At 46.5% G+C, this 20,291-nt stretch overlaps 1 protein-coding gene across 1 annotated transcript in view; it reads right to left on the bottom strand.

Annotated features, from left to right (window-relative positions):
• Positions 1 to 20,016, bottom strand: part of LOC118785756 (dedicator of cytokinesis protein 9-like) — a 71,496-nt gene extending 51,480 nt beyond the window's left edge. The window contains exons 1-3 of the mRNA XM_036540668.1: positions 19,725 to 20,016; positions 12,387 to 12,503; positions 3,197 to 3,286 (exon numbers count right to left, since the gene is read on the bottom strand). Of these exons, the coding sequence (XP_036396561.1) occupies positions 3,197 to 3,286; positions 12,387 to 12,503; positions 19,725 to 19,838 (321 nt within the window). The 5' untranslated portion in view covers positions 19,839 to 20,016. The remainder of the gene's footprint in view (positions 1 to 3,196; positions 3,287 to 12,386; positions 12,504 to 19,724) is intronic.
• Between the last annotated feature and the right edge of the window lie 275 nt (positions 20,017 to 20,291).

Genomic DNA, 20,291 nt, shown 5'->3' with positions numbered 1-20,291 from the left:
ATACAGTGGAAAAAGAAGGTGCACTAAGTTCAGGTTCTGGTGTACATAGTTGTAAGGTGAGCCTGTAATCTCTAAAACAGAAGTAGATCGCCCTGGTCTTGCAGTGCTGGGGATTTCTCTCATTTTTGTTTCATCCATGCTCTTAATCGCATAATTAGATCAACTGGTTAGCTAAATTAACATTTGGTTAATTTGGGCGCATTTACTTACCTTAATAATTGATCCAATTAGGTATTTAAGAGCTCTGCTGGAATAAAAAACTATGGGCTCTTCACAGGCAGGAAAAAAGTGATTTTGTAGAAATAAATACTTCAGCAGTAGGCACTGGGAGCTTGTGCCATTTAGTATCTCCCAAAAGTATAGTCATATGTGTGTCCAAAATATGAGTCCATACAACACAATTCCATATAATACTTGTGCGTGGCTACATGACTGAGATGTGAAATGTGAACTAAGATTATACCCATGAAAAATATATAGCTACTGTATAGACCTAAACCAGCTGCTATCAACCACAACATTGCAGGGGTCAGATGTTTTAGATGAGAAAGCTGAATGGATCTTACACTGGATGCCTGTTTCATTCTGTATGGGACAATGTGTTCTACACAGAAATCCCCACACAGGAGGAGCGGTTATGAGCTGTTCACAAATGTTTGGTTTCGGGATGCCGGGCGGCTCCGTAGGAGGGAATGCTACACACCGGACAATAGCTGCATTCACAGAGCCCATCAGAGGCGGCCAGGGGGGGAGAGAGACGCCCTAAGAGCACATATTTATGACCCTTCATCCGCGGCTTACTGGACTGGGCGGGGTTTCGGTCAGTGCCGGCCAAACACGGCGCGTTCCATTTTCCATTCATTCTTTAGGACTGACATCTGTTCCACATTAGGAATCAGAGTGATAGGCAGCATCAGAAAGGCATTCTTTAAAAAAAAAAACAAAAAAAAAAGAGGAGCAGGTTAGGAGAGCGAGGCTGACGGGGGGACCTCTCCAGCTGGAGGTCTGCAGTCGGGGCTGGCGTTTGCTAACGAGGATGGAAATGAAAAACAGCAGACTCTCTCTGCGCTGCGTTCTGCGTTCTGCAGCTGCTTCATATGATGATGTCATAATGCACTTGACCTAGGGGGTGGAAGTATTGCCTTACCCCTCCAAGGACACCCCCGCCCTCCCTGATGGAGCGCCACATGTGTGAGGGAGAAAGGGGGATTGGGTTGGAGTCTTTAGGGCTGCCGGTCACACAGTGACATCACAGATATTCTATATGCTATCCGGCTCTGTGAGCTTAACGCTGGAGGCTCCATCTCTACCGCTTCTGAGGCCATATGCCATCTGATTTGCTCGATTATCATGGACGTTCTTAAGGGTGTGTGGTGAGAAACAGAACATCCACAGCTAGCCTAGCGACAAAGACAGCAGCAGAACCCCCTGTTACCAACAAGAACCTACACAAGAGACTAGAAGGATGGAGGGAATGCAGGAGTTAAACATCCGGTCGTGAAACAGAACCTCCCTGGATCTACAATGCACTTCAGACACTAAAGTGTGCTGCCCACTCTACTGCCAGTCTGCCCTTTACTGAACACTGGCCCAACAACCATGAACACTGTCTATCCCCTTGAATCCTGTCAATATTTTCACTATAAACACCACTTACATACTTTATACACTACTTGTATTTTACTCGTACCTTGACAAGATATTTGCTGCTCTGGGTTCCTCCCACAGCCCAAAGATACAATGTCTACATTGGTGTCTCTAAATTTGGCCACCTTTTGTACATATGTGCATATGTGCATATGTGCGTGTGTGTGCGTGTGTGTGTGTGTTGTCTCTGGCCAACTGCAACCCCCTAGGGAATAAAAGTGGGTACTGACGAGGGATGGACTCACAGGATTGAAATCCCTGTGGTTCAGACTTACACACAAAGCTGTCTCCTTAGCTGTCTCCAATTCACTAAAAGCAATCCTTCTCAAGACTGCATAAGATCTGTAACAGCAATTAAGGCTTTCTTATGGAGAGTACCTAACTAATACACATGTCACAATGTGACAACAGCCAACCACACTGTCCATTCCATGTAAAGGAGAGGATTCTAAACACATTTTTACCACAGGAAAAGTGGTGCACTGAACAGGGCTGCAATGTGAATCTACTACAGGCATCCGAGGAGGAGACTGAGGAAGTGCTCACTTCTCTGAACTGCAGCACTGAGCGCTTGGCCAGTGTAAAAGCCCTAATTACACACCCATGGTGATGGAACTGGAAAAGCACCTCCCCTCGCCCCCAGCTTCCAAGAATGACGTACAAGATTCTAAATAAATCGCATGCTGGATCTGATAGCCACACCCACATTCTGAGAATTACAGGGAACTCGCACCAGAAATACTGCTATAAATGACAGGTCTACAGACTTAAACACCTTGTTTCCCTTCAGGCTCAAAGCTTAGCGGCGTGTTTAATGAGGCAAACACCTGTGACTTCTAACTTTGCAATCATGGAAATGCAGATATTACACTGCACCGTGTGGGCATGCAGCTACACGATATATGGCCAGATAAATTTCAAAGGACTGGGCTGCAAAAGACATTCTGTGTCATAGGCTTCACACTGGGGTTTAGTGATGAAATTCGAGGCACAGGGTTAGGTTTTCTTTGGGGTGGTTGGGATGAGTCATTCAAAGGCGCCTGTGCCATCAGGTTAGGTCTGTTCTTTCAGACATTGACTGATATTGAGACATCAGGAGTATTATACATATATTATATATCTATGGTCAGACTCCAGTAATAGACCTTGATTTCTGAACTTAAATTTCAAAGGAATTACAATGAAACCTGAAGTGTGTCATGAAGAATGCCAGTTTTGCAGAGTTCTGTAGGCGGTGACGGGAATCAGAGTGTGTGCTGTTCAGACCAGTTCAGTGCAGTTTGAATATGGTTCAGTACAGTCTTCCACTGCATGGACCACCACGTGCCACGTTGTCAGGCCAATGTGTGGCCTAACACTGGTACCTGTGGGAGCTGAGTGGCAAAGTTGCAGTCACACTCCGCTTAATGGGGTGTTTACAACTAATGACAGCATTTCGGGGTATCAGAACCAAGACAGTGAACAACCCCGGCGTGCTAGTGGTGCATTCAGAGTAGGAATTTCTGTTTTGGTCCAATAATGCTCACTGCGACCCTGGGAAGGGCCTTACCTCTTGGACAAACAGGCTCTGCACCTCCTTCTCTGCGTTTTCAGGCACGGAGGGGTAGAGGGTCCTCCACTGGCGTCTGAGGGTTGAAATCTGTGGGGGGAAAAAGCAACCGGAATCAACACCAGAGAAGACAGTGCTTTGCTTCACCGCATGCAACACATTTCACCTCCTATGCACTCTCTCACTGATGGACCTCTTCCCCTGATCAATAACTGCTGCTGTTAGCTTGATATAAAAGCACAGTCGGTGATGATGATGAGTGCGCTCTGCTTTCAACACATTTGAAATTTAAAGGGCGGAGAGCCAATAGAGAAACAATAAAGCCCGGTTCACAGTCCTGCACTGACTGCACATTTATACTCATAATGAGAGAGACCGCGTGCCAGCGCTACTTTCCAAGGTTGCTCTGTTTGAACGTTTTATGGAGCTCTTTAGTGCATGAGAGTGAGACCCGAATCTGCCTTTCGAGACACGTCAGCTCAGAGATGTCCATAACAGATGGAGACAGACGCTGATAGAAGAACCAGAGCTGTATAGTAATCTGAAGACTGAGGGCACTTGGCTGGCCAGGATACAGAATACAGAATACAGTTCCATTCCTTTGGACAGAACGTGGACCTGAGGCCTGGAGCCTGCACGCAAGAGACGGCTTCTCTGTGCGAGGTGAACTTCCTGTGCGTAAGACGAGCTTCCTGTGCTTGACACAGGATGCTCCTTCTCCCAAATGAGCACGCTGTGGGCCTGGAAACCAGCCAGCGAGCACCGCAGCTCCCAGAGGAGATGGACCGCACCTTTATGAAGAGGACTGGTAACAGCACAGGACTTGTGCTTGGAAAGACAGTGGGGTGTAAATGGGAGGAGGTGCAGTAGACAAAATGCTACTGGTGGTGGGCATAGGGTTTGATGCAGCCCCTCTACAGAGTCCACACTGCAGACACACAGTAGCTGTATTACCACTTCACACCACTAGGGCGTGCCAGCGGCTCCCCTAAGTGTAAGCCACACCTTAGTACCTGATTCGTGTCTCACTGTCTCTGTAAATAATTTGAGACATCTTTTCCTCTCCATTGCTTCTTTCACAGTTGATGAAAGCCCCAGCTGACACAGCACACATACCAGAGTCTGTGAACCATGAGCTCAAAAGACCACCAATTAAAAGCACAAACCAAAGAAAGGCGGCTTTTTCTTTCGTGAATGGACATGACATGAGTGCTCATTGATGTGTTCATCACCATCACTCAGCCATAAGCAATACCTGATGACCAATTACAACTCACATGCCACAGAAAGGTGGGGTTTTTCCTCTTGAATGAGCAAGAGGTATTCATCGATGTGTTCAGTGCCTTTGCGCAACAGTAAGCAACACCACATGAACAATGGCAACAACATATCAAAGAAAGATTGTATGTGATTAGGCACTGAACCCTGTCATTCAACTGTAACCAGTACTTCACAACCAATTAGAACTGCACACCAGAGAAAGTTGGATTTCTCCTTCCTGAGTGAGGATGATATTGGGTGTTGGACATCGTCAGTCAACTGTAAGCAGGGACAGGCTACAAATTAAAATTCCTCCCTTTATATGCATTAACCTCTGTGTGCATTCATTTCTGCTCTGTTGGATTTCAGTCACACAATCAGGTCCCCCAAAGCTGTGGGCAGTCATGTGGAAAATCAACCACTAGATAGGTTCTGCAAACTTGTATTGCATATGCAGAATTCACTACCCAAAGTTCTTTACATAATTGGGAAAGTGTGAAAATTAAGGGATTATGCAACTGTGAGGAATAAAATGTAACAAAAGCTTCTTAAAAATGAATGCTGAGTGTGATCTGACTAATTACAGAGATGTTTCATGTGCAAATGAGTTCATAAAAAATATTAACAACAATAAAAATCATTTAAATTTTTTCTTTGTGTAGTTTTTCATACAGTTCTTAACATGTCCACTCCAGTTAGTACAAACATCTTGGATGTGAGCTTCCTTTTGAGACACAAGGGAATTATTAAAAATAGAAGCACACACAAACCTGCCACCCCCAGACTCCCTCCCACTCAATGCAAACCCAAGGGGCCGGAACAGAAGTTAATTTACCACTCTGTTGATCAAAAGCCCTGGAGTTACTCCTCAGTGAAACAAAGGACTTTGCAGCAGTGGGAGTGGGGCGTGGCTGATCTGAAGAACATGGGAGGATAATTGCTCTAGAATAAGTCAATATTTTTAAGATGCAAGGAGTGGCGATGCTCAGCATCTGTTTGCTGTCATATTCAGTGATGTTTCTCCAGAGCTTTCTCTTGCAGTTTTAAAAAAAAGTCCTTTTCGGTCAATGGCAGACAAAGAAAAAAGCAGAAATGTCACCCTGGCTTTGTGGTTTGCCTGTGGCTTTTACCCCTGGGGCGGGGGCCATGGGGCAGATAAATGTAGCACAGAGGAGAACATCACAATACAATAACACTGCAAGAACCCCCCCTTCTGACTCACTTCCTTTCAGAACAAAAACAGGCACAGGGGCAAATATCCCTGGCTTCTTTGCCAGGTTCATTCAGCCTCAGCTTGTGTGAGAGCAAATGCACGGCAGAGATGTGACCGAATGTGACCAAGACTGTGCTACAGACCGAGCAGAGGCCATTTTGTACTTGGCGCTGTGGTACTGAACTGAGGTCAGCTCTTTAAAGCCCAGATGACTCTCACCGCTCTCCTGAGCCGGACCTACAGGCCTGCTTTAGTCATCAGGTTTACAATTCCACTGATTTTGAAACTGCACGACCCCTTGGGCCTGTGCAGAGCACTGCTCCGATTACGCCCAAATTGAAAAGCACACTCTGAAAATCAGACCTGCTCCAACGGCACATCCTCACTGCAAACAGCTTATTTTAGTGCTGCACTGAGGCCCAAATACAAGATGGAGCACATCAGTGCTATGTCCTCCATGGTTTTATGGCCTCAGTGAACACAGCACTGTACTCTCACTGTCCCACAGCTGGACGGAGGGGTCACAGATCTTCCTCACTCATTCCAGAGCCAGACAACCAGGCCTAAAAGGGAACCTCTGAACTATAGAGCATTTTAAGAGGTTTTGCCTTGTAGAAGCTGATGAGATATCTACTAACCTACTGCAGTGCTGGATATATGTCTGACACAGCTGAAGGCAGGGTGATAGTTGCAGTTAATGTACCAGTAAGTGCCCTTTTATCTACTGTGATGTTTTGTTTCACATATTTACACGTTTCAAAAAGCAAAGACCTGAGTGCCAGTAAAACAACACTTAAGCTCATTAGCAAAACAACTTATTTATTCGTGCTAGGGCACATGGGACTCCTCATCCGGTGTGGATTTTTATTGCATGTGTTTGCATGTGACAATTGCAGATGTCTGAACACATAGACATGAGTGAGCGGGAACCAAGGGGGGGTGTTGATGTATTGATGACAAGCCAGCTGGTTCAATAGGGCCATAAGAACAAAAGCACTTCTATTAATAAGTGCATGATCAATAGGAGACCCTGACCTGCTCTCAGTGGCCCATTTTCCACCAAGGCAGTTGGAGGGCCGGTTTGGAGCCGGTGCCTAATCTCGAACCAGTGCTTCGCCTTTCGACAGCCAAAGAACCGGCTCTCGGCCAGGAAAACTGGTTTGAGAGAGACACCAACACTTTGCTGGTCTAGAACCAAACACTGCTTACGTCACCGGCTGGGGGCGGGATTATCGTGACCAACTAAACTAAAGACCAACTAAAACTTTGTGACCACCATTTAAAAAAAAAAAAAAAACAGAGCTAGCGTCTGCCTAAAAAGAAGAAGAAGAAAAGTTTTATTTTTCAAATGTTTTGCCTTGTTGCCAGCCAGCTATGTACTGTCAGTACTCCGGACCCCTAGCTGTTGTTTTGGTGTTCTTCCTGTCTGTCAATGTGGTCCATGTGCTTTTGTTTACTGTTCCCATGTGTTCCAGCCCTGCCCCGCTCCCCGCCCACCTGATTGCAGAGACATATACAGTCTATACAGACTGTTTTCAGACGTATACATTGATGTAATGATGTGGCTCTGTGGTGGCTCTCTAGCCCGTGGAAAAGCAAACCGGTTCTTAGAAGGTTCGCAAGTTGAACCAACTCCGAACCGGCACTAGCACCAGCCCAGAACTAGCACCTAGTTCGCGTTGGTGGAAAAGGGGTAAGTGTCAGGCAGGGTGGCCCAGCTGTGGCAGTTTCCCTCTGGCTCCCTAAAGCTCCAAGCCTGAGCCTGAGCCTGAGCCAGTTATAAACACAATGGGGGGGCGGGGGGTGGTATTTGCAAACCTGTAATCTAAGAAACAGAAACAAAGTGGTGTGGAAACCGGAGGGAGTCAGGATGTTGGGTGGAGGTGAGTCACTGAGGCATTGTGGGAGCACCAATCAGAATGCAGCTACTGAGGAGCAAGCATTCCATAGAATCTAATTTCTATGCAGATCATGTAGTGCATGATGCATCTAACACATTACCAGGGCAGTCCAAACCCTTCCCTTTATTCATTCTCAAATACTTCTTATCCCAGCTCCTGGGATTTCCTGATATCTAATATTTTAAGGCACAGAATCAAATACATTCATTTTAAATAGACAACATGAAACGACTGACCTCTGGAAGGAATTCTCTCGAGTAATAAACCGTCTTTAGTTTCTTTAGTACATCTATCATACTCCCCTTCCACATTAAAACCACTGCTGAGCTACAAAAACAGCGAGTCTCTGACAAAAACAAAAAACGTCTACTTTTGTCAACGCAAGCTATTATGAAAGTACGCTAGTAGCTTGTGCACAGATACCACAATGTGGCCATTGAAGACATCTCAAAATTAGTTAGCGGCTTTAGGAATCCGTCTCAATAACAAATTGTCCCGTTGCAAAAACAAACTTTCAAACTCTTTTTTAAACAATGATATCAAGCCCTTCAGAAGCGGCAGAAAATGTAAACACTGTTCTCCGCGTCACTTGTTTGGAAGGTGCTCCTTCTGGCACGTTCTCGCCGCCACCCCTCCGCAGCTTGGCGGGCTAAAGCAAAATAAGAGAGAGGCCAGCCCCCGTGTCCCCCCCCCCCCCCCTAAAAACACAGTGCTCTTCACTCCCCTGCACGGCCCTGCGTTTCCACCCCTAAAACAGAAAACAAAAGGCTTCCCTGGCGGCTCGCAGACAGCGGGGAACTGAGCTATCACTGAGGAGAGCAGCTCGGCCGCATATGCGCAATATTTTGGGAAACACCCAGACTGCATTATAACTGCGCAAGCCTTCTGACTTCACAGATTACACTGTGACAGAGTGGGCCTCATCCACGGAGAGGGTCTTATCGCACAGGCTGATGGTCAGAGCCGCCTTCAAACAAACACAGAAGGCTGAACTTGCTGCCACTATCTTCAAAGAATTCTCCTTGTGTTGGAAGAGTAATGGATCGTGTTCGATGGGCTTGGCCCCCGGTGCTTGTCCTAAAGCAGGGAGGGAGCACTCCAGGTTACCCCAGAGGAGCTTCCCTGGCAAGACGAACTGAACTGAAACATGGAGGCTCCAGTGTCAGTCTCTCCCACTCTCTCCCTGCTCTCAGTGATCAAAACCAGATGGTGAAGTAAAACGCTGCTTCAGATTTTTATGTTGGTAAACAGCTACAATCTCTGTTACAAGAAGTATAATTTGATAAAAACCTCCAGCGTGAGGTGCTGGATTCCCACGGGGGAGAGAGGGGGCGGGGCGCGTCGGTCCCAAAGCCGAAGCTCTGCCAATGAGCAGATTTACACGCCAGCTGGGAGCAGCCCGCAAAAATGTTGCATTTACACATGCCTTTTTGCCCTACTCCCATTTCTGAGAGTGAAGACCCTCTGTGATTATGCTTAGGTTACATTATTATAAATCACATCCCTACCTCGCGAATATTAGCCTTGGGTCCTCATAGACTGTGAGGTAGTTGTGACTGTGAGGTAGCTTCTCATAGAAAACAGTGACTTTCTATTTGCTCACTAGCGTGGTTAGAAGTGAGTGGCAGTGCACTGCAAAAAATCCAAATCTCACCAAGCATATTTGTCTCTTTTCAAGTCAAAATATCTCTTTACACTTAATATAAGACACAGTCACCAAACAAGCAAAATTTCCTTGAGCTACAAGGACTTGTTTTTAGACGGTGCATCTTGAATATCTGTGTATTTCCACTAGTTCCATTGGCAGATTTTTTCACTTATTACTAGCAAAAAACACCTTGTATTAATTATTTTAGTTCTTATTTTTGAAGGGCTATTTTTTGCAGTGTGTAGCATAGTGGTAAGGAGCAGGGCTCATAACCAAAAGGTTTTTGGCTCTATTCCCCGCTGGGGCACTGTTGTTGTACCCTTGAGCAAGGTTCTTAACCCACAATTGCTTCAGTAAATATCTAGCTGTATGTATGGATAATGTAAAAAAAAAACTGTAACCTATGCAGGTTGCTCTGGATAAGAGCATCTGCTAAATAATATAATTATGTAGGCTGGACTCTGCAGGGCATTTCAGTAAATAATCAAAATATGTATGTGTTTCACAGCACATACTGTGTAGCTCAGATCCTGCTGTTCAAAGGAGGTCCTGAAACACAACAGGATAACACAGGGAGAGTCTGACAGCACCTGCAATTACTTAACAGCAAGCAGATCTCGGCCTGGCCGTTTTATCCGCTGTGATTTGAAAGCTTGTCTCGACGCACCTGGTGCTCTCCACACAGCACAGTGCTTCTAACTCCAACTCCAGTGTCTCATGACAGATGTGTCACAGTGAAGTCCCCCTACCCCTCCGCACATCCCATTAAAGAACAAAGAGCAGGGTCATAGCTAATGCGCCCCTCACTGCAGGCCTCCAGCTGCCTGCCCTTGACCATGCCGCTCAGATCCTGCCTATTACCCTGAGACCAATGCTGGGGTCATTCATCTCCCAGCATGCTCAGCTGCATAGGGGGCATGCCATCACATGCCAGACAAGAGAGCAGAGGATCTATTACCCAGCACCTAAACAACAAGCCTTAAATAAAACTGTCTCCTCCATCTCACCAATACTGAGCAACCGTGTAAAGGCTGAATAACATCATCGGCTGCCTGCCAGTGTGAGGGAGTCTACTCATTCAAGATTAAATGTTCCTGTGTTATCCGTCATGTAGGTGTTTCTTTGTTCTGTTTATACAACATGAAGGAGAAATGATAAAAAAGCTTATAAAACATCCTTTGGACTGTGAGGCAGAGGGCCGAGGTAATGCTTAAGGAAATATATTTCATGCATCCCTCTGCGAGAGACGTATTTCTACCTGTTATCACTTTGCTTACAGTTTCTGTTCTAGGCAAAATACTGTTTCATGGTCTCCAGCTCAATCTTCACTTGACCAGTCTGTCAACAGAAAATGTGACAGAATCTACCTCTTGTTTATTGGTTGCACTAACTTTTCCTCTGTCACAGCTAAGGGGAAAGCACCGATAAGCCATCTGACCTGTGACCTTCCTCCTCTTGGTGCACACAGAAGGAAAATTCCTTCTGTGAAAAGACCTCTCCCCTCTTCATAACATGAGGCTGCTGTAAAATGATGGCAGAAGTGGACTTTGGCTTCTTGAGAGATGTCCTGTGCTTTTGTGGATCATGTGACGTGCAGGCTTACGATCCTGCAGACGTGCCAAATGTACACCTCGGCGTTCTCAAATTGTGCAATTCACGCACTGACAGCACTTTTATTATGAATTATTTGCTTATCTGGAGTGACTTCCAGAGGTTACATTTATTTTACATACTATCCAATTATACAGCTAGAAACTTAAGAAAGCAAGTCAGAGAACCAGAGAACAACAACACCCTGGGATTCAGCATCTGGGATTCAAACATGCAACCCTCTGGCCACTTTGCCACATTGCTATTCTACTAGTGCTAAAGCACTTCTGAAGCATAATAATAAGGTCACCAGAGACAGAATGAAACAATCCTCCAATGGTTATTAATGCATAGCAACAAACTGCATTGCGAACAATTTGGAGTATCCTGGGGCAACATTATTTGTTTACAGACCAAAGCACTGTCAAACCCTGCAATCACTTACACTGTTCATGTGGGGAATGTTTCCTTATTTAGGGTAATGTGGGCTTGTATATAACGCATTACCCCACTTAAACATCTGGATTTTCCTTTCACGACCCAGGGGTGTCATATACGAAATCAGAAACCACAGCTTCAGGTCCTCTGGTCATGAGGTCGGTGGCTCAAGAGTTCCTCCTTGATGCTACCTAAATTATCAGAAACCTTTCTTCTGTGTCTGTCATGAGCTGAACAGCTGTCAGATCAGGCCTCTGGGGTTTCAACTGAGTGAACAAGAGACAGCCTCCTGCACTGCACCTGAAGCTCTGTTCTCTATCGCCACGGAGATACCTGTCGAAGTGACACTTTCTCCTGACAGCAGTTATGTTCTCACAGGCAGTCACCGGGAGGTGTGGAAAAATCCTGCCTCCCAGCAGCTCAGTGAGATGTTTCAGGAATGTGGTTTCCTGTTTGAGACACTACTGCCAGATCACCTAGCTCCACCTGACAGACCCAGCCCCAGGGCCTTTGGATCATCCTGCGGTCTGTTCCCTCTGTACGCATTATTTCCTGTGAGCTGTTTCCTCTCAGGACACATGGCCTTTTCACCAACCACAGAACATGACTAAAATATTTAGAAGTAGTTGTCTTTTTTTGGTGCCAATCTCACTTGCTCTGGGGCCGTCACTACAAAGATCAAGCAGACACTCCAACACATTAACCGAAAAAAATGAAATTAAATCACCAGACGTGAATAGTGGATTCATTTTGCACAACACAGTTACCTCGTGATTAAGGTGCAACATTTTCAGTGTTTCTCTTTGGTGGCGTAGCGTACCTCTTTGCTGGTGCTACCTGGTTTAAACTGTGACCTTTTTATCTGTGTTTTATGTTAAAGGCCCCCCTGTTAGAAAACGTAATCAGTTTTTGGCCTGTAACCCTGTACTTTTCTCTGACAGCGTATGAATATGTCTGGCACTGCACTGTATCCTAGCCTCCGTATCTGGAGTAAAGCCAGAGATTGTTTATACCGAACGGTTTTTGTTCCCAGCTCAACCATGTGCCAGCTGGGAACATTCCTCCACGGCTCCTCCACCGCGGTGACGCAGGAGTCGCACAGGTGAGCCGACAACGCCGCGAAACGAGGGGGTGACTCACCTGGAAGTCCTCCAGCGGGAACTGCAGCATGTCCCGTAGGACGTCACTGAGGATCTGGGTCTTCCTCTGAACCAGAACATTCTCGTAGTCCAACGGCTCAATCAGCTTGGGCTTCACCTGAGAACACACAGCAATGACATCCTGTTAGAACTCAAACACAGCAATAACCTGCCAGAGCCCAACACAACTGCACTGTCCTGTGCACCCATATAGGGTACAGCTCCATGCTCACCCGGGATCAGGGTTATGACAGCAGGGTTTAAGACAAAGCTGTGACTCACTGTAAGCACTTGGTGTCTGACTGGTGTCAGAACAGAGGTAATGCAACCTTGGGTAATTAAACACAGGTCTGGAATCAGTCAACATTTGTACTTAACTTCAATTTACAATTAAATGTAAATTTCATTCACAAGCGCAAGCTTTGCAATCACCAAAGTAAATTAGAAAATCGTGTTTGCTTTGAAAGAAGTAACAGTTGCATTTAATTTTTAGGAACCCAGGCCTTAGTTGTGGTTTGCTACCAATATATAGATTGTCTCAGCCCTCTTATAATAGCACTGCCAAGCATTAGGATGGTCAGGTGATGAAAGAAGCCTGTAGAAACTTTATAAATTAAATTAAAAGCAACTGATATTAAATTAAATTACATTAATATTAATTCATTAATATTAATTCATTATTGATTTGGAGGGCAGGATGCATACATTAAAATCATATCACAGAATGAACAACACAACCAGGACACAGGTGCAGAACAGCTAGCAATGAGTGCATGAGTATTAAGCTGAAAAACTGAAGTAAACTGTAAGAATACTGCAACACTGGTTAAGAACACTAGTATAGATAGTGCTAAAGAAGAGGGCAGAATAGCTACATCATTCTAAGGCACAAGCAGAGGGGAACAGTCCATTAGAACAACAGCACACCATTCCATTCAGTGTCTGAAGTGATTAGGTACTGGTTTCTAGGCAAATAACATGATTGCAGCAAGAATCACAGGGAGGTCATCTGTCATTCCATTCTTTTGCAAATTGAACTCCCCAGATTGTTCTGTTGCAATGCACACTGTGATAAAAAATAAAGGAAAATACAAATAAAGCCCAAAACAGCGGTGTTTAATCAAAGGTAAAGAAAAAGAAGTCAGTCCACACACAAAAGAAAATCCCTTTTTAAGGGAGCAGACGAGTGATATCTGGGCTTCACAGAGACTTGCTCCTGCCAGGGCAGGACAATAGGAGTGGAAACTATTTTTGCACATGGAAAATGAAGGCCCCAGACGGTGCTCGAGAGTCGGGGAAGTGAGCGAAGGGAAGGGAAAGTGATACTGGTGCTGGACTCCTCAGAGCTCAGCTGCCTCGTCTGATAGAGCACAGCATCACGCCACACGGCGGATTTAACACTCGGCCACTTCAGAAAACAGCACGGCCGCTTTAGGAAGCAAGCATTCCGATACTCCGCCCACTTTATCTATGACATCACGGTGAACTACTCCTGACCCAGTGCAAATCTTTTCTAACAATCTCACCTGTATTTGTACAGGCCCTTCCTGTAGAATGCAGCAGGTGTGAGGCACGCCTCTGTACCTTTGAGCGTAGTACTTACCCCGACCCATTGATCTGTGTATAAAACTAGATATATCCAATTTTGCACACAGATTAATATGTAAACTGTAAGCTATGCGAACCACCCTGCATAAAGTTCTCTGTTTGACAATCTTCGAAAAGCCAGAAATGCACTTTGAAGCTGGTTTACAAAATCGCCCACAACACAATAGCACAAAATAGTACAAATAGTACAAATAGCACAATAGCGTTACAAATCTGCAGTGTAGCACAGCGTGGGCGCGGTGGAGGAGGTCTTATTTCACTGTTAGAGGGGTGTTGTCTTGTTGCTGTGCTATGGCTTTCCTCAGTAGAGAGGCTGAAGGAACAGGGCAGGGCTCTGGGCCTGAGAGAGCGCTCCAGCGGTACCAGCCTCTGAGGCTTCAGTGCACACGTGCAGTCTGCTAAACACACCATGACCACCCGCGTAGCCTCCTGCTGCCGCCCACTCACAATACATGGAATTACAGAACAATGGGAGGGCCAGAATGACCTCATTTAACACCAGCACACACACACACACACACACACACACACACTTTTGCATACGCATGCACACACACACACAAACAAATGCAAGAGCACATGCACACACAAGCACAGAGACACTCAAACATGCAGACAGAGAAACACAAATGCACACACTCACTCTCACACATCGGCAGACAGCCACTGTATGCCACTACAGGCCATGCTAGCTTTTAAGTACCCCTAAAATACTGATCTGAAACAATGACTCTGGAAGAATGTAAAGGGTCCATCCTGGCCAATAAACACAGAGAGAGAGAGAGAGCCACACCCTCAAATACATCTCAGAGTAAAGACAGAAACCTGATCTGAGGCAATGGTCTGTGCTCATTAAGGATACTGAGGAGCTTCAGTCTGTCAGAAGGCTGGAGACACTCGGCACAGTGAAGCAAGGGTCCAAGAGCCCCTGCCATGCTCAGAAGCGCACTGATGTCTCCCCACAGAGCACATCAGAGCGTGGGGGAGAGAGAGAGAGACTGTACAACTGGGTCTTCACCCCACTCAGCTTGCCGTCTCTCTCCTGAGGAAGTTATGTGGTGTGGTTACGAGAACCCTGATCCCTGCTTCAATCATGCAGATTACACTGTCTGTACTGACTCTACATCTGCCTTGAGAAAATGCAGAAAAGTTTCACCCCAAGCACTGCATATCCAGAGCTTAATGTCTTATCTGATATATCAAAAAGAATAATGCTCTTCTTGATGCCCTTTTGCTATACTGTAGGATCAACATGTCATGTTACTTGTTAAAACTCACAGAGATGTAATACTAAAATGCTTTAATATGAGACTGGAAAGCAGTAAAGCTTCATGTCTCAAAACTATGCTTACACACAAGGCGACAGAAGCCTGTAATTGTGAGCTCTCCATGTCTCACCTTTACGTCACACAAACGCAGCACACTATAAAATTTACACCATGACTTTGAAAAATCCTTCCTTTGCAGATTAATGACGTTACACTCAGGATGTGGGAATGCCTCTTCCTGCGGTCTACACCACAGGACTTCTGATGACATGAAACGTGTGAAGTCCGTAATTCTAAGCCTCGCTCAAGGGTACAGTAATGGCTACCCACCTGGGAGTCAGACCTGAAACCTCCAACCCAGTTCCTTAACCACTTTACTACAGTGCCTTCCATTCACTAGCCAGCTCCACTGCGAGGGATTTAAGCGCTACAACATGCCTTCTGGAATAATATGACAGTTATTTCCTGCCCCCCTGTTTAAATATTATGGAAACATAAATTATAGGAAATCACTGAGAGGGAAGGATGGCTGGTAGTCGTTTAGTGCGGAGTTTAAGGGACCAGGAGGTTGCAGGCTCAAATCTAAGTTGGGCCAGTGCCGTTACTCCCTTGAGCAAGGTACTTAAGTTGAATTGTTGCATTAAATATCCAGCTGCATAAACACATATTACTGCATTAGAAATGTACACTAAATTAAGTATGCTAAGGAAATAATATAAGAATGAAAGCTTATATTATTGTGGAGTAGTTCACTGTAAGATACCTCAGTGATTATGCCCAGAATCATGCCAAAGTAATTGGTCAGGTGAGAGTATAGGTAAGGCTGGCTTTACTTATCATTACCCAGATAAAAGACTTCTGCTGTAAAGATGTGATCTCTACAGTAGACACAGGTAGTTATACTGCAGAGACACCTGATTGGTCAACACATGTGACAGTGGCAACTGATAGGCTTTTGACCAACAGGACATCATGACCCCAGTTACACAGAATGTCATGCCAGAGTCAGTTTAATGACTGATAGTGGAAAAGACAGAGTATTGTTGGAGCCCAGTTCAGTGCACATGCCTCTTTGCTAGCAAGTGTGTGTGTGTGTGTGTGTGTGTGTGTGTGTGTATGTGTTTGTGAGTGTGGGTGTGTGTGTGCGCAGAGAGTGTGAACAATATGGGATTAGCCAAGGCGTAGGGCCACATCCCCCTCACATCTGGGGCTGATAAGGGAAGCATGATGTCACAGCAAGAATCTTGGACTGTACCCAATTAGGATTTGTGCCTGCTGTGGAAAAGCTAGTATGGCAGTGATCACCAGTGGAAAGCCAAGTGATCCTCCTCTTACACTTTACACTACAATTCAGCAAATGGTCTGGCAGGAGGATTCCAACCTGCCAGTAACCATTCCATATCAGCTGACCATGGGGTAATGACACATTTTACAGATAGGAGCTGTGTCATTCACACACACACACACACACACACACACACACACACACGCACACACACACACACACACACACACACGCAAACACTCTCACACAAGCAGGACTTGCACACCATTCCCCCTCCACAGGTACAACCTCCTACTGACAGAATGAGCACAGGTAGGCGTTCTCTCCAAACACAAGCAAACAGACCAGGTGAGTCAGGGAGCGATGAAGGGCCCCTGGAGGATAGCAGTGCAGAGGCTGAGAGCTCTGGCACGCATCCTCTCTTCTGTTATCTCCACGCCCAACTCCAGAAAGATCACAGAGCGCTGAGCCTGGCGCATGTAGCCCCATCGCTAGCAGCTCCGCCTCAGACGCCCACGACACGTGCTGCACGAGTTTCAGAAAGCCCTCTCCGCCTCTCAGCTGCAGGAGAGACAGGCCAGTCTCTGAGCCCATTGCTGTGCTGGATGCGGGTTTATTAACAGCAACGCTGCAGTCACTGGGGACTTTCTCGCTGGGAATCAGGCTGCATCATGTGGGAGATAGGTGACACGCTCAGTGGGATGTTATGAGTGTACTAATGCATTATGCACATCGAACAGTTTTAAGCAAACCTAATAAGAAGCACTGCATAAACACTGACAGACTGAGGGCACTGAAACTCGGTACAGTGGATAAGGAACTGGCCTTTTAACCAGAGGGTTGATGGTTTGAGTTCCATCCTCTCCATGCGCCCACCAATGAGGCACTTAACCTGGACTGAAGTTCATGAATGGAAACGATGCAAGTTCCAAAGACACAGACACAAGCGCGCAAGTTCAAATGCAAGTTCCAAAAGCAAAACAGGCATAAAGTAAGCCATCTATAGTACATAGACAGGTATGCTATTAGTCATAGTAGAAGCACGTTAATTGGGTTTTCAGTGTGAATACACTGGTGGCACACCACTATGTTAAACAATAAGACCTCGGTCCCCGCACACCTCCGCGCTCATTCTTCATGCTGACACCAAAGAAAATGCAGAGAGCCCCGATCCCCCCGAGCCCCTGCTTACAGACCACACCGAGGTCTCTCTCCATAATCACTTCTCCTGATTTCTGCTGTGCGTTATCATAACAGCTTTTGGCCACTTGGGGCTTTTGCGGTTTTGTTGCCTTTACTCTGAAATTCCAGAGCCCACACACTCTCCCTCGTGACTAGAATCTGCTCCATTGTCGTCCTCCCCCCCTCCGTCCGCACGCACGCCGACGTCTTCCATATGCCAGTGTCGGCCACTGGACGCCCCGATTAACAACCCCCCCCACTGACTGGAGCTCATTCATGCCCTCCTCTGACCGACCCCGCGCTCATCTCCAACTCTACAGTGACGTTTCTTGGAGAACAATGCCCTCTTAGATTACTCCCAGGTCACGGCTCATTTGCCGCGGCGATAACCGCTAATATCACCGAGACTTAACTGCTTGCCAACTAAAGTGGTGGTTCATTATTTGGCAGCCCGTTGTAGACAGAGGGGCTCAGCAGCTCAGCACTCCGCACACTCATGGCCACCTGAAGCGCTCCTATCTCCCGCAGGGAGTGAGGTGGTTTGCCTTCCTCAGACGGGCGGCTGCCTGGGCAGAGCTGGCCTTTAAATAAAGAGCAATCAAGATAAGCAAATACCAGCTTAATTTCCAAGTCTGCCCGCGCACCGGAGGAGGTAGAGAAGGAAAAAAAAAACACGCGGGGTGCCAACATAAACATTTTAGCCAAGTACACCGCACCCTCAATTATCTGTCTTTCAGAGCTGGCTAATGAGGAATTAGCACCGTAAACAGACACATCAAAGAAAGTCAGAGTGGAAAAAAAAAACCTTAATACTGTGTAGACAGCAACAGTTTATTTCCATCCTTCAAGCGCTTCTCTACAGCACACACTGACAGCGCACACCTTCCTGTTCTAGTTCTCATGTGTAATTATTATTGGTGTTTAATCTGTCACGTTTCCACTGCTGCTTCCATCCAGGAGGGTCATCCTTTCTGTCCTCACAGATCAAACAATCAGGATTGCTTGCTTAATTTGTGATCCTGACTTCAGCAATAACACCACTCTGTTCACTGACACAAACCTCACACCACTGTCTTCCCTGTGAGTCACCACCCCCTGACAGAGAATAAAAACGGATAAGAAACGAAACCCTACAGTAGTTTTATTCCCTGTCATTAAGCGTGACTTTTGAGCTGGAGAGAGCGGATTTTACTGGAGGCGTACGGTGCAATTAACTCGTATATATGCAGGAGCACAGTGCTCAGCTGTTCTGAATGCGCGCCGTTACAGCAGCAAAGTTCACTACTGCTTTCCGTTGATGTAGAGTTGTAGACAAAGCGCTTTTGAACTGGAACCTGTTGCACTGTGGTGAATAAGCATGTTTGGATAAAAAAAAGGCTTTCAGATCCAGATGGAAACTCAGAGAAGCAGCAGAGAGAAAAGGACGGGTCTGCCGAACTTGGGCCAGGTGCAGAAATGTCACACACCTGCTTTACAGCCCTGATTTCACCCACGCACTGACAGCGCTGTCACCGTGTCAGAATTGCACCCTGCAGTTCATAACTGGGTTTCAGCCTCTGGTACTGAGGGATCTGAGGAACAACCGGCGTGCTTATACTCTCGCTTCCAATTCCTGAGCAATACATGTGCAGTACACTCTTAACAATGACACCATAGTAACAAAAATCAGCTATAGTGTATTAAAACCATGAAGAGCAGAGATCCGTGTCTCTGCTCCACAGTGTCAAACACCAAGCTTCAGATTGTATAAACAGGCACAGCAGCACTGTCAGTAAACAGCTTTAAATCACATGGTTGCAGGTTCAGTTCCCAGGTGGGGCACTACTGCCTGACCCCTGAGCAAAGTGTTTGACCTGAATTGTTTCAGTAACATGTCCAGCTGTATAAGCGGATAACGCCTAAAAAATGTGAGCGATACAACTCTGGCACCTGGTCGATGGCATCAGCTACACAAACGGATAATTCAATGCAGCGCAAAGCCCTGCCATTGACTTACCAGCACCTGTGGCACAGTCTCCACCTCGGCCTCTGCCAGGGCCAGGCTCCTGTACTGCTGGGGGGACTCGATCACCAGCTCCTTTTTGGGGGTTTTGCTCGCTTTTCCCTGCATTGTGGCTAACAAAGATTCCCCCTCGCTAAATCCCAGAGTCCAGCGGGGCAGACTGCCTCTGCCGCAGCCGCCTTGTCCAGCACTGCGCAGCGCTGCGCAGATATGCTCCCGAAGCACGCGGGCTCCTACTCAGCAGGAGAAGTTTCAGAGGAGTCCTCCAGAGCCCCCTTCCCTCTCTCACGCCCGGCTGCTAAATCACAGCAGCCTGGCCTCGCTCGCCTGCTACGAGGGGATGGCCCCACCCACTCTCAGCTGTGCTGTCTGAGGAAAGGAGGAGGGGGGAGGTCCAGAGGGGGAGCCAGACACCACCTCAAAAACCCCTCCTACAGCACTGCTGCCCCCCTGGCCATCTGACTCCCTCTCACTCAACCACCTGCAAGATAATGACAGTGTCCTCACAAGGAGGGAGACACAGATTCCACACATACATTCCACTGCCTCGCTATTATGTGT

This window comes from Megalops cyprinoides, chromosome 11 (assembly GCF_013368585.1).
Source record: "Megalops cyprinoides isolate fMegCyp1 chromosome 11, fMegCyp1.pri, whole genome shotgun sequence".
NCBI lineage: Eukaryota > Metazoa > Chordata > Actinopteri > Elopiformes > Megalopidae > Megalops > Megalops cyprinoides.
Note: the sequence above shows the minus strand (reverse complement) of the source record. Positions and strands in the feature narration are given on the sequence as shown.